This window comes from Python bivittatus, unplaced genomic scaffold (assembly GCF_059951505.1).
Source record: "Python bivittatus isolate LINGU-HERP-01145 unplaced genomic scaffold, Pbiv_v1 ctg000470_np1212, whole genome shotgun sequence".
Taxonomy (NCBI): domain Eukaryota; kingdom Metazoa; phylum Chordata; class Lepidosauria; order Squamata; family Pythonidae; genus Python; species Python bivittatus.
In genome coordinates, this window is record NW_028277065.1 from 3,055,927 (window position 1) to 3,070,600 (window position 14,674).

The following is a 14,674-nucleotide window of genomic DNA, read 5'->3' on the forward strand; positions in this document are numbered from 1 at the left end:
AAATGGGGTATGAAAATATACACAGATCCCTTAGTCCAAGCTTTATGCAATGGAAGTTTAGTATGGATTGTCCTTCAGTTGTGGTGTTGAATCTTCATAGTGGTTTCATTTACTATAATCTATTTTCATGATTGTACATAACCTTCCATTTCCTAAGATGACATTGATATATAATTATTTTTGCATTAATTATATTTGTCTATTGCCCAACACCAGTCTTCTGAACAATGTCCCAAATAAATAAATAAATAAATTCAAGGCAACAATATTGTAAGACAATATTAAAAGAAAATGAGTGATTCCATAAATGTAATTATTTAGCAAGAAACTAAATAATTATATTTATGGAATCACTTATTTTCTTGCATTTTCTCTTTCCTCTCACTGAGTGTGTGTGTGTGTATGCGCGCACGCGCATGTGCAGGTATTTTTTGCCTGATTCCTATTGGATATAAAAATAGCTAATATCCTTAATAGCTAAAATGGAGAATTTGTGAATCCATAATCATTCCTGCTTTCCAACTGTTTGCTTTATTTTATTTTTAAATTAATTAAAAAACATTATTTCATAGCAGTTCTGTGATTGCATAGAGACAAGATCTCGTATTTAAAAAAGAAATAGAGGCAGGGATTGCAGGAGAGAGGAGGCTCTAAAAATTCTTTACAAAATGTCATTTTCTCCTTGGCATTTGTTCACTCCTAGCATAGATTCCCCATAATAAGTATATTGAAATATTGAACAAGTAAGTGTGCAAATAATTCCCTGCATTATATTAAAAGTATCCCCACAAGAATATTGCCTCGTGACCCTAAGTTCCTTCTTTGGAGAAAATAAAACCAACTAATTATGAGCAATTTAGGTACATTACTTTTGTTTCCCAAGGAACAAAGTAGGAACGTTGCTCAGATGCATACTGAACTATCTTCTCAATGGATTTGGTAAGAATTCAGAGACTTAGCTCAAAAATATGACCACAGTACTTATTGCAATGCTTATATCAATTTCGCCTAACACTTATCCATCCTTTTCAGTTATCAGTAGCAGGATGTCAGTTGTATCAGATTTTCTGTCAGATTTTCTCAACTGTTTCTTCTCAAACATTCTTTTCAAATAATTTTCAAATGCAGGCATTTTCAATGTGCAGTGGGGAAAATGACCGGGAGTCTGATAGCACCTTTTCTAACTAACCCATTTTATTAAGATGCATAGAGTGGACAGATGTCAGATCTAAACTGGGGTGAAGTGGTGGGAAAGGGAGGGAAGGGAGGGAAAACAGCCACAATGCCCCTCTGGATTCTACATAGGAAAAACAGGACAAACCTTTTGCAAAATACTTAAAGGACAGAAGTTTGACACAAGGACTCAAAACAAGGACAAATTCATATCAGAGCTTTCCAACCTCCCAGGATACTTCACAGTAGACCTCGAAGTCATCATTTAGTGGGACTTTAACAGCAGTGTTGAGTGAAAAACTATTGAACATGCATTAGAAAGTTTCAGGCAATCTCAGAGGGTCTCAATAAACACAATGGGTTTTTACCACATTACAGTTGTTAACAGATAAGATACTTCTATTCTGTCTCATATATAATCTGCATCTATATAACGAACCTACTGCAGCTCACAAAAGTTGATGCCTTTTATTTAGATCTGATGGTCAGAAAAGGTGCTACCAGATTCCTATTTTTTGCCACCACAGACTAAACTCTTCCTCCTACAATAGAAAATAATAAACAGTTGAACTAGATGCGGAGGTCTGGATTCCAGTCATGTTCAATAAAAATGGAAAGCAGTTTTCCTGGATAATTAATCATTTTACAATAAAACTAACTGGGGAGATGTTCAAAACATGGCCCAATCTCATGTATATTTACTCAGAATTGAATCCTTGGAAGAGGAATTGGAGTTACAATCAACCATGTATTCATAGGCTCTCCGTTTCTGTCTTTCAGGGCAGAGAAAGAACTAATACTATGTACTATGTACATAATAATATTATGTATTATGTACTACTACATAACCTCGAGTGTATCTGCTTAAGCCCAATATAACATCTAAGGCCTTATATTTTATATATATATATATATATATATATATATATATATATATATTAGTATTAATGCTGTGTTTTCTAAAATGTCATTGTCCTCAAGGACGCATAACAACTTGTATTTTCATATACTGTATGTGTGTGTGTGTGTGTGTGTGTGTGTGTATATGTAACTAATGCATTTTTTCCCCCCATTAGGTAAATGAAACAGCCATCACAGACTTCATCTTGCTGGGATTTGGAAATCAACCTGAATTGCATATTCTGTTTTTCTTACTATTTTTGATCACTTACTTTATGACCATGACCGGGAATCTTCTCCTTGTTATTTTGGTTGCAACTGACAGGCGTCTTCATACTCCCATGTATTTCTTCCTGGGGAACTTGTCCTGTCTGGAGATTTGCTATACGTCAACAATTCTGCCCAGAATGCTGTCCAGCTTCGTAACCGGGAATAGAAAAATCACATTCTCTGGTTGTTTTATACAGTTATATTTATTTGGGTTCCTGTTGACTACAGAAACATGTCTCCTATCTGTGATGTCTTATGATAGGTATTTAGCCATTTGCAAGCCATTGCAATATCACTTCTACATGAATAATAAGGTCTGTATCTCTTTAGCAACTGGGTCTTGGGTAGGTGGCTGTTTTCCTGTCTCAGTGGGAGTCACATGGTTGACACAGCTAACATACTGTGGCTTCAATGAAATTGACCACTTTTATTGTGATTTTGTACCTCTGAGTAAGCTGGCTTGTGATGATACTTCAGTCTTTATTGAAGTAGCCTTCATGCTATCTTCTATATTTACCTTTCCTTTATTTATGTTGACCATGACAACTTACATTTTCATCATATTGGCCATTTTGAGAATCCCTTCCACTTTTGGGAGGCAAAAGGCATTTTCCACTTGTTCTTCTCATCTAATTGTTGTTACCATTTTCTATGGATCCTTAATGATTGTTTATCTCCTGCCAGATGACCCCCTAATGAGAAATTCACCCAAGCTGTTCTCTGTATTCTATACCATCCTCACTCCTATGGTCAATCCCCTTATATACAGTTTGAGGAACAAGGAAGTGAAGGAGGCTTTGAGAAAATTACTCCAGGTGTACTGCTAGGTTTCTGATTCTATATCTCAGTTTCTCAATATGAGTCTCTCTGAATTTATTTGCTACAAATCTCTTTATCCAATGCTAATATTGGCAGTGGTGAGAGATTGTCTGAGTTATAAGGATTTGCAAACAACATTTTAAATACATACATTAAAAAAAGCTATTTATATTTCCTTTAAAGTGTGGAAGAAAATCAAAGTAATAGATTCATCTATTCAAACTTTGAATATTTGTGAGTGCATGTGTGTATTTCAGATCTGAAAATTAAAAAAAAATCTTATGAGAAAATGATTGCCTTATGAACATTACTGGAGAGCATCATTAAGAGCTGGATACAGAGCTGTGGTTTTTTGATTAGGCACTTTGAAATGAAAGATCTAAGTTGGTGTGAGCTAACATTAATTTTAATGGATCTTTTCTGAAGATGAATAAACTTAATGAAACCCAGTCATATTTTAACATTGTAGCAGGGAAATAAAAGTATATACAACAAAATCAGTTATTCAGAAAATGTAATATTATTGAAAAGGAAATATTTTAGAGAATAAATGTGAGAGCTAAGTGATTATTTTGATTGTGTTCAACTGCAGTTACATACATTCAAAGTTCAACCATATAATCACTGTTTTATGTTTCATGCCCTTTTTGTTTTTTATTCCATGAACTTGCTGATCTTGAATATCTAAAAGCTTATCCACATTATTACCCCAATGCTAGAATGGGCCAACAAATGTTAGTGAATGCTAGAAACAGAAAATGTCACCATGTCTTCAACTTCTAATCACCATTAAAATGACCTCCATGTGTGCTATCCTGATGAGGTTTTAAAGTACTTTTCCTCCTTTATTTTGCCTCAAATGCTCCTATCTCTTATACCTGGAATGCTTAACTCCTTAACATGCTAATTCCAACAATTCACCAGCCACTTTACAAAAAAAGCAATATGCCTTCAACCAAGTAAAAAATTACAATGATTTGAATTTCTAGTAGATCTTTCCCTTACCCCTAGTGCTGAAAATAGCTGTCGTGGTTATGATCTTTCTCTAGTACATAGGAGGTTGCTGATTTAAAACCAGCATAGATGATGATGATGATGATGATGATGATGATGATGAGGAGGAGGAGGAGGAGGAGGAGGAGGAGGAGGAGGAGGAGGAGGAGTTACTGTTATTGGCATTTTTTTTCCCCTTGGGCTAGCTAGCACTTACCCGTGGCAGTTTTTAAAATAAATCCAGTGATACGCAATTTTGTAAGTTCTCCAGTAGTAAAAGAAGTTCAAACCAGCAACGTTCTGTAGATCAGAAAAAGATCACAGCGATTATCCTATTTCAGCATTGCTGTAAAGAAAGGTTTTGAAGCTGTTTAAGTGAAGCGGCGTACAAAGGAATTCTTATTTTGAAGGTGATCGTTGTTCCTGCAAATAGGTGTATTTCAATGCTTATATATGTGTGTATGTACTTATATATGTGCCTATAAGTAGGCTTATACATTTTTATTTATATACACATGTACATATGCATGCTACACAAACATGTGTTGTATATACATATATATATACATGTGGACAACACACAAAAGCAGACCTAAATTTTGCAGATAAACACTGAAGAATCACAATTAATCAGAACTTATTACTATGTGTCCTAACTGTCAAGGAACAAATGCCCATCTGTTTTTCACGTTTTACAGGGTCATGAGGAGCACAGTTCTGCAACATTGCTAACAAGTGCATGACGGTCACCGTTCAAAAACACTCAAGCGTTTCCCTATTCTCTTGGTTGAATCCTGAGCACCAACTTGAGATTTTATCTCTTAATTTCACGTAGAGTGCTGGCAGACAGAAAGCACAGCAAGGGTATAACATTTCATGGTACAGTGTTGTGGGTAATATTGGAGGTGCAATAGTTGGCTTTTTAGCCTGTTTGACCCATTCCTTCCCCTTTTTCAGTGGAAACATAGAAACATGTCCAGGTTTAAGAAATTATGCCACTTGGGGGAAGCTGCATGCATGAAAATGTGACAGAAAGAAACCTGCTGACTTATCTGTTCCCCAAAATGCAATTCACTCACTTGGTCTCCCTCCCTCCCTCCTTCTCTTTTTCTGCCAGACTTGAAATAAAAGTCATTGATTTCACTGGTGCTTGGTGTTTTAGATAATACTGGGTACAGTATTGCAGATTAACAGTCTGCGAACTAAATGATCAGATATTTGTATTAGTGGGGAGGAATTTAGGCCTTTATAGTAATGGATTAGGCAGAAAAATAGCACCTCTAAAGATGAAATATTTCAAATTTCCTCAGTTCCTGCAGGAATGTCTGAGGATGGAATAACTGGGGCTTCAGTTATTCCAATTTCAAATCAATATATTAATGACCTAATAAAAATCTTAATATGCAAGACAAAAATAGAAGATAGACAGAGATATAGATAAGAAAGTATTTACTGATTTATTTACTGAATTTATACAGCTGTCCATCTCACTTGCACATTGACTCTTAGGTTCCCCTGGATACAACAAGTACAACGACATTACAATATGGAAACTTAATGCTAAATTTTTAATTTTAAATTATCTGTTCATAAGCAAGAATATATCTTCATATGCACTTTCACAAATATTTTTAAAAGGTATCTTGCCAGAAATGAAACCAATGTATCCAATCATTTGCTTCAGTGCCTAACGCCATGGTTTCAATGATTTTCACTAACTCTACTACTGGGGAAGCATATAGAATATGACTGACATGGTTCTATACAGAATATCCTTCTGCTAGCATAAAGAGAGGAAGTCCTACGTGCAGGGAAAAAAAATGGAAATAGGAAGGTATTATACTGGGAAGCGGCAACTCTGCTCATTGACCCATGGCAAAGATTGTCCAGCTGCCTTTTCATTAAATCATTTGAGTGTTCCATCACAGACAATAATGGAAATAGAAAGTCTGCAGATAGTTTATATATTCAGCTACCAGAGTAGGGTCATCAGTACCATGCAGGTCATTGATGTTTCTTTCACCAATTTGAAAGCCAAGCTCATCTTCTTCCAATCCAGCTTCCATTTATATATAGTTAATCATTTTGTATTTTCTACCCATGTGGTTTTCTTGATTAAAAATACAGAAGCGGTTTACGATTGCCTTCTGCTGTGCAGTGCGAATGAATGCCTTTGCTGTTGTCACCAAAGTGGTCATCTGTGTCTGGCATTTTCCTATACCGCTGCTGCCCAATATAGGGGCCTGCTTACTTTAACTGGGCATCTGAGATGAACTTCATGCCTTGAATGACCCTGCTGGGAATGGATACTTTTGGCATATATCCTCAGATTTCTATGATCATCCTACCCAGGAACACCCCCTGCTGCAATAGGGGAACAGAGCAGGACTTGGGGGGAACATACAATTAAAACAGTTAAAAAACAAGAAGACAAAACATAACCTGGACTAAAAAACAACCATAACAATTAGAAAAATGTAAGGGGCTCTACAAACACACTGAATTTTACCAAATTTTGCAGCAAATATTAACAACATGATGCTAATAGTTGGACAGACAAAGATTTGGAATTTTATGGATATGCTGGAGCCTTCTTAATTTCAGTATTCCAGGGTCATGGGCAATCTGACCCGTGGTTCATGTGTTCTTTATTTGCTATCACTTAAACATGGATCCCTTCCTGTACAACAGCACATTCAACATTGCTCCTTTAATATCACTGTTTCTCAGGCTATAGATGATAGGGTTGAGGACAGGTGTTACAACAGAGTAGAACACAAAGACTTGTTGAAGTTAAAAGTATGGATTGTCTTTGTGCCGATGTCCATAAAGACGGTGGTTCCAAAGAAAATGATGACAATGGTAAGGTGCATAGCACATGTGGAAAATGCCTTTTTTTGCCCCTCGGTAGAAGGAATGTGTAGTATAGTGTTAATGATGAAGATATATGTGACAGTTATGAAACAGAAAGAGGCGAGCAACACAACTGACCCCACAATGAAATTGATTACCTCAACCACAAATATGTCCTTGCAGGAGAATTTCAATATAGGTGGAGCATCACAGAAGAAATGGTTGATAACATTTGATCTACAGAAAGGGAGTTGGAAAAGGAAGGTCGTGGGCAACACAGGTGCCAGGAAGCCACCAAACCAGGAACAGAAGGCCAGCCAAACACATGTGTACTTATTCATCAGAGTGGTATATTGGAGTGGGTTGGAAAAAGGAAAAAGGAAAAGGAAAAGAAAGAAAAGAAGGAAAAGAAAGAAAAGAAGGAAAAGAAGGAAAGAAGGAAAAGAAGGAAAAAAGGAAAAAAGGAAAAAAGGAAAAAAGGAAAAAAGGAAAAAAGGAAAAAAGGAAAATGAAAAAGGAGGGAGGGAGGGAGGGAGGGAGGGAGGGAGGGAGGGAGGGAGAAGATAAAACTGAGTAGGATAGATCGTTTTCAACAAAGTATCAAGAGGAGTTAAACAGACTCTAGGGGTTAAACCAATAAGTATAATAAATATTTTATATATTTGTGTATCTTTATATTAATAGAAATATAAAGCCAGAGAACCCCCATCATAACAAGATAACATAATTTCCTACCCGTTATGAGAAGTTCAATGAAGTTTCTCCTTTTTTCTTTAGGAGAAAAACATTAGCCTATACAAATCACTACTTCATTATTAAAGATTTCTGGCAATGTGGTTCTAATATGGTTCTCTCTCTGGGGCTGATCCTTCTTTTAGAATAGGTATAGCGATCCACTTAATTAAGTCCAGATAATTAATAATCAGTTGGAAACAGGTAATAGAGACAGAGCATCTACCAATTGCAATGTTCAAATGAGGCTAACAGGTAAAACTTAAAATAGTTTAAAGTTAAATCTGAAGTTCAATTAGTTTGCTCTGACAATGAATGAAGTAGCACAGACACAGGATTCAAATACTACAGCTGAAGCTGCTTTCTCATTGTGAAAAAAAAATAATTGATTGGACTCCCACAGTACAAAACTAAAGTAGCAACTTGTGTATGCTATAGATAAATCTAGAAAGACGACATTTTATTAAAAGGGTGTAGCTGGGATTATAATCTAAATTCCATGCCTTAACTGGACAATGAGTGTAATCCAGTTTCTTTTTCTTGGACTACAAAAGCTTACTCATAACACAAGACCTACTAACAGTATTAGTCAAGTGGAGGACATTCTTCACTGTTTCCTCCACTGTCTCATTTAGAATGAGAACAGGGCCATACTATTGATGGCAAGTGAATTCAAGGGCTTGGATCTCAAATGACTGAATTATCTTCTTGCAGATGGGATTCCATCTGTTAGTAATCAGGTTGCTACTTTTGATTTGCTGTTATTTAAAGTTAGAAAGAAAGATGTAAGTTCTTAATCATAGCCCTGGCTTTATTTTGTTTTTATTTGTATCTAACACTCAAGTTAGATTTTTTTTGTATCTAACACTTCGCATCTAACACTCTTTTAATACTTTATTTTATGATTATTTTACTTTATTGTATTTTATGCTATGCTAAACGATTATAAGCTATTGTTAGAGAAATAAAACTTATTTATTTACTTACCCATCAGCTTCTTTAATGTGTTAAACTATACTGTGGCATAGTTATAATTAGATTTCTTTTTTCCTACATATACCCATAGCAATGTTTAAACTGAATACCTGCTGTTCAGAAGACAGCACTTGGCTGACTTAACTGGTCTTTGAAGCTAACTAAGGGTGAGCCTAATTAGTACTTGGACAGGACATCATTAGAATGGAAAACATCTTTATCCGGTCAATGACCACCAAAAGGACACCATTAGAAAATTCTGTAGACTAAAATTGATTAAAAAAACAACAAAAAAAACCCACACCTCTATCTGTAACAAGATAATGTCAAGTCACATACATAATATTGCCAAGAAAACTAAGTGTCGGGAAAGTGAAGGACATTATGCACTATATCTTCCACTACCCCATTTACGATGAGATCAGGGCCAAATTATTGATGGTAACTGAATTCAAGGGTTGAGGCTTCAAATGATTGAGTTATCTTCTTGCAGATGTATTTCCAAGGGTTAGAAGTAGGATTCTTACTTTTGCTTTGTTCTCATTTTAACTTAGAAAGAAATCTATAACAAATATTTAAGTTCTGAATCATAGCCCTGCCTTTATTTTGTTTTGACCTCTTTGTATCTAACCCTCTTTTTACTCTTTTATTTTATTGCTATTTTGTTTTATTATATTCTATGCTATGCTACATTGTTATGACCTGTGGGTACAACAACAAACTTATTTATCTATAACAAGACCTACTTATCTTGGCATGGTTCTTCAATTGCTAAGAAAAATTTACCCTTTCTTCCATTTTCTTTTTGTGGGGGGGGGGGAGGAGGGCAGGGAACTTAGAAGAATGGGAAAGTAGGCAATTTCAACCACAAAGCTGTTCCTTCATAATATTCCAGATGGGTGTCTCTAGAACTATATCAGAATCTAGAACCTATATCCTGGTGTGTTCGTAGTTCATAGAACTTGCCCTACTCTGTGCCTTGTTTTCCTATTCTGTTCTACGGAGGCATTCTAAAGAAATAAAGCTATTAAGTATGACTACAGCTTCATTTTGCAGTACATTCAAATTATTTTAAAATTGAAAGAAATAGGGAAAGAGATGTTAGTGCCATGAGGACAAGGAGAAGAACAAAGAATGGTGAGAAAGTGTGTGCTGGCTTGAGAAGAAAAAGTATGCTAGGGGAACCTGGCAAGAGAAAAAATTGGAGGGAGTCTGTAGGGTCTTTTAGAAGTCCTCTTGATGTGCCCCTGAAGGTATTCCTATTGTTTGCAGTGATTATTGTACAGTAAAATAAATCTCAGTTTAAAAATCCAATGGCTAGACATTTCCACCAAAGCATATACTATGAATCTGTATACACTATTAGTATTTTTACATTTCACATTCTGCAATGCATGTAACATCTGTCTACTCTTTCCTAGTGTAAATCAAATATATCTTATATATAAGCCGGTAAATCATATTAATTTTCCTTTCACAACAACATATGCTACTCCTTCACAGGGGAGGAAAGTACTTAATATACAGTATATCCATATGTGTGCCAGGTCAATGGGATTCAAGAGGCCTACAACTCTGGATATAAATAGTGAGTTGTACAGACCTAAGAGTTCGCAACTGCAGAGGGCTCTGGCAGACAAAGACTCCCTAACTCTTTATGGGACTGAATTGGTCCCATACTTAAGGACATACATTACAAGAATTGAGTGTTGAAGAAGTACACGAAAGTCATTCAGACAGTGGGGACAAGCATGTGACTATCTTGTTTAAAATGTCAGGTTTGCCTCTATGGCTACCTGGTGAAAACTACATGATTTGTGCCAGGGGTGAGCAATGTGCAGTCCATAAACCATGTGCACAACCCTAGCCCCTGTTTGATAGCTTTCAATGCCTTCTCAAATTCAGTAGTAAATGTCTCTATTTAGAAGTGAAGTATGTGTGTTAATCATTTGAAAAATCTAATGGTTCTATTTGTTTATTTATTTTAAAGAAAGAAGAGAGAATACGTTGAATTTCTCAGCCTTCCACTTCTGTTGATATTACTACAGTAACTTCTGCAACCCTTAATGAAAGTGGGAAATGGACCCTGGATGCAAGTAGAGTTCAACTTTAGGTATATATACATTGGTTCTTCAAAGTTTGTGAACCCTTTTGAATTTTCAATCTTTCTGCATAAATTTGACCTAAAACATGATTGGTTCTCTACACAAGTCCTAAAACTAGATAAATGGAACCAAGTTAAACAAATCAGTGAAAAATATTACAGGTAGTCCTTGCTTAACATCCCTAATTGGGACTGGCAACTCCGTTGCTAAGCGATGCAGTCATATATAGAAAAATTGAAAAAAATTATGATGGAATTTCAGACAGTTGCAATCATTAACCAAATTGCATGTGGCCATTAAATGAGATGTCATTTGACTGCAACTTGCAACTTCTTGCCAGCTTCCCCACTGACTTTGCTTGTGGGAAGCTAGGAGTGAAGGTTGTAAATGGTGATTGCGTGATGGCAGGGATGCTGTGAGGACTGCAACTTTGAGTACCAGTCGTAAGTCCCTTCATTCAGCACCATTGAAACCTTGAATGGTTGAGGAATTAGTGGTCATTAAGCAAGGACTACATGTATAATTGTTTATTTATTTATTGAGGAAAATGTTCCAAAGCTATGTATTTGGTGTCTGCCAAAAGTATGTGAACCTCTAGGATTATCAGTTCATTTGAAGGGGAAATTAGAGGTCAGATGTTTCAATCAATGGAATGATAATCAGGTCTCTATGTGTGGGTGGGGAGGGGGGGGACATGTCCTGTCTTATTAAAAGAAGAGAATTCTGGGTATTCACTATCAAAGTCTGTTCTTCACCACACAGTTATGTGGAAGTATGGCAAAAGTATGTGAACCTTCACATTCAACAGGGGTCACAAACTTTTAAGCACCATTGTACAATCTGGAGAATTTTGCTGTTAATTTTAAAGTTATGGACACAGATTACCCTAACTCCTGTGATGGAAGACATGAGCGGGAAAGATTCTGGAATTGCCCTTTGATTATATCGAATTTTAATAGTGGTTTCATTTACAATTATCTATTGTCATTATTGTACATTACCTTCAATTTGCTGGGATTACACTGATATAATAGTTATTTTTATTAACTATATTGTATATTGCTCAATACCAAAGTTTTCTGAACCATGTAAAATAAACAAACAAACAAATAAATAAATTCAAGGTAATATTATTGTAGTTTTCTCATTCCTTTGAGTCTCTCTCTCTCTCTTTCACTCTGTGTGTGTGTGTGTGTGTGTATGTGCAGGTACTTTTTACCTGATTCCAATTGGATATTAAAAATAGCTAATATCCTTAACAGCTAACATGGACAATTTGTGAATCCATATTCATTCCTGCTTTCCAACTGTTATTTTTAAATGAATAGAAAAAATCATTATTTCATAGTGGTTCTGTTATTGCATAGAGACAAGATCTCATATTTAAAAAAGAAAGACAGGCAGGGAGGGAGGGTGGGAGGGTGCTTTAAAAATTCTTTACAAAATGTCATTTTCTCTTAGTTCTCTGTTCCAACATCTACGTGCAAATCTAGTGAAATTTCTTTGGTGTTTGAGAAAATGGCATATGAACTCAAATGGAAGAAATCTGAATTTTATGTATCATTATTATTATTATTCCTCCTCTCGTTCCTCCTCATTGGCATTGTTTCACTTCTACCATAGATTCCCCATAATTAGGATATGGAAATATTGAACAACTAAGTGTGCAAATAATTCTCTGTATCATATTAAAAGTATCCCCACAAGTATATTGCCTCGTGAGCCTACGTTCCTCCTTTGGAGAAAATAAAACCAACCAGTTATGAGCAATTTAGGTATGTTACTTTTTTTTTCCCCCCAAGGAACCAAGTAGGTACGTTGCTCAGATGCATACTGAACTATCTTCTCAATGGATTTGGTAAGAATTCAGAAATTTACCTCAAAAATATGACCACAATACTTATTGCAGTGCTTACATCAATTTCGTCTAACACTTATCCATCATTTTAGACAGTTCAGTTATCAGTAGTGGGATGTCGGTTGTATCAGATTTTCTGTCAGATTTTCTCAGATTGTTTCTTCTCAAATATTCTTTTCAAATAATTTTCAAATTCAGGCATTTTCAATGTGCAGCGGAGAATATAATCAGGAGTCTGATAGCACCTTTTACAACTAACTCATTTTATTAAGATGCATAGAGTGGACGGATATCAGATTTATTCTGGGGTGAAGTGGGGGAAAAGAGAGGGAAGGAAGGGAAAACAGCCACAATGCCCCTCTGGATTCTAGATAGGAAAAACATGACAAACCTTCTGCAAAATACTTAAAGGACACAACTTTGACACCCTCATTCAGCACCATTGACAACCATGTATGCACAGGCTCTCCATTTCTCTCTATCAGGGCAGAGGAAAAACTAATGTACTTGTAGGTTACTACATAACCTCAGGTGCATCTGCATAAGCCCAGTATAATGTCTAAGGTAACATTGTTCAATGTACTGCCTGAACAAACAGAAGCATGTTCAGGAGAACACATTGTTCTTCCCTCTTAGAGTTTTAAAAGTTCCTGCATGAGATGATAAACTAGTTACAGCTGTTTAGGATTCCTGAATTTTTTTGCCCTGGAAATTCTCTGGTTTATGTAACAAGATTTCTGTGTGAAATAATAAATAGGAAGGATTTAGTGATTTCTGTGTGAAATAATAAATCGGAAGGATTTAATGATATGTTTTCTAAAATGTCATTGTCTCCAACCATGCATAACAACTTGTATTTTCATGGACACATATATAATTTTTCCATTAGGTAAATGAAACAGCCATCAGATACTTCATCTTGTTGGGATTTGGAGATCAGCCCGAACTGCAGATTTTATTTTTCTTACTATTTTTGACCATTTACTTTATGACCATGACCGGGAATCTTCTCCTTGTTATTTTGGTTGCAACTGACAGGCGTCTTCACACCCCCATGTATTTCTTCCTGGGGAACCTATCTTGTCTGGAGATTTGTTATACCTCAACGATTCTGCCCAGAATGCTGTCCAGCTTTGTAACCGGGAATAGAAGCATATCATTCTCTGGTTGTTTTATACAGCTGTATTTATTTGGGGTCCTGTTGACTACAGAAACATGTCTCCTATCTGTGATGTCTTATGATAGGTATTTAGCCATTTGCAAGCCATTGCAATATCACTTCTATATGAATAATAAGGTCTGTATCTCTTTAGCAACTGGGTCTTGGGTAGGTGGCTGTTTTTCTGTCTCAGTAGTGGTCACATGGATGGCACAGTTAACATACTGTGGCTTCAATGAAATTGACCATTTTTATTGTGATTTTGTACCTCTGAGTAAGCTAGCTTGTGGTGATATTTCACTGTTTATTGAAGTAGCCTTTATACATTCTTCTATATTTACCTTTCCTTTATTTATGTTGACCATGACATCCTACATTTTCATCATATTGGCCATTTTGAGAATCCCTTCCACTTTTGGGAGGCAGAAGGCATTTTCCACTTGTTCTTCTCATCTAACTGTTGTTACCATTTTCTATGGATCATTAATAGTTGTTTACCTCCTGCCAGATGAACCCCTAATGAGAAGTTCACCCAAACTCTTCTCTGTATTCTATACCATCCTCACTCCTATGGTCAATCCCCTCATATACAGTTTGAGGAACAAGGAAGTGAAGGAGGCTTTGAGAAAATTACTCCAGTGTACTCCTAGGTTTCAGATTCTATATCTCAGTTTCTCAATCTGAGTCTCTCTGAATGTGTTTGCTACAAATCTCTTTATCTAACCCTAATAGTGGCAATGGTGAGAGATGATCTGAGTTGTAAGACAAAAGATTGGAAAGGAAAGCTGATAAATGCTTTAAGGAGTGGGCAAAGGGGCAAGTGACAAAATATAGGTG

The 14,674-nt window shown here is 35.9% G+C and overlaps 2 protein-coding genes across 2 annotated transcripts; both read left to right on the forward strand.

Annotated features, from left to right (window-relative positions):
• Positions 1-930: 930 nt before the first annotated feature.
• Positions 931-3,170, forward strand: LOC112541471 (olfactory receptor 5J3-like). The gene is made up of 2 exons (XM_025171033.1): positions 931-939; positions 2,250-3,170. Exons 1-2 carry the CDS (start codon positions 931-933, stop codon positions 3,168-3,170), a joined length of 930 nt encoding a protein of 309 aa, XP_025026801.1.
• Positions 3,171-6,771: 3,601 nt separating this feature from the next.
• LOC112541470 (olfactory receptor 5J3-like) lies at positions 6,772-14,521 on the forward strand. The gene is made up of 2 exons (XM_088143101.1): positions 6,772-7,017; positions 13,568-14,521. The coding sequence occupies exons 1-2, from the start codon at positions 6,772-6,774 to the stop codon at positions 14,519-14,521; spliced, it is 1,200 nt and encodes a 399-aa protein (XP_087999227.1).
• Positions 14,522-14,674: the final 153 nt, after the last annotated feature.

Excerpts from the sequence above, each read along its gene's own strand:
- LOC112541470 (XM_088143101.1), top strand. The coding sequence starts at position 6,772 with ATGGGCAATCTGACCCGTGGTTCATGTGTTCTTTATTTGCTATCACTT. Across the intron at positions 7,018-13,567 it reads CAAAGAAAATGATGACAATG|GTAAATGAAACAGCCATCAG; the intron begins GTAAGGTGCATA and ends TTTTTCCATTAG.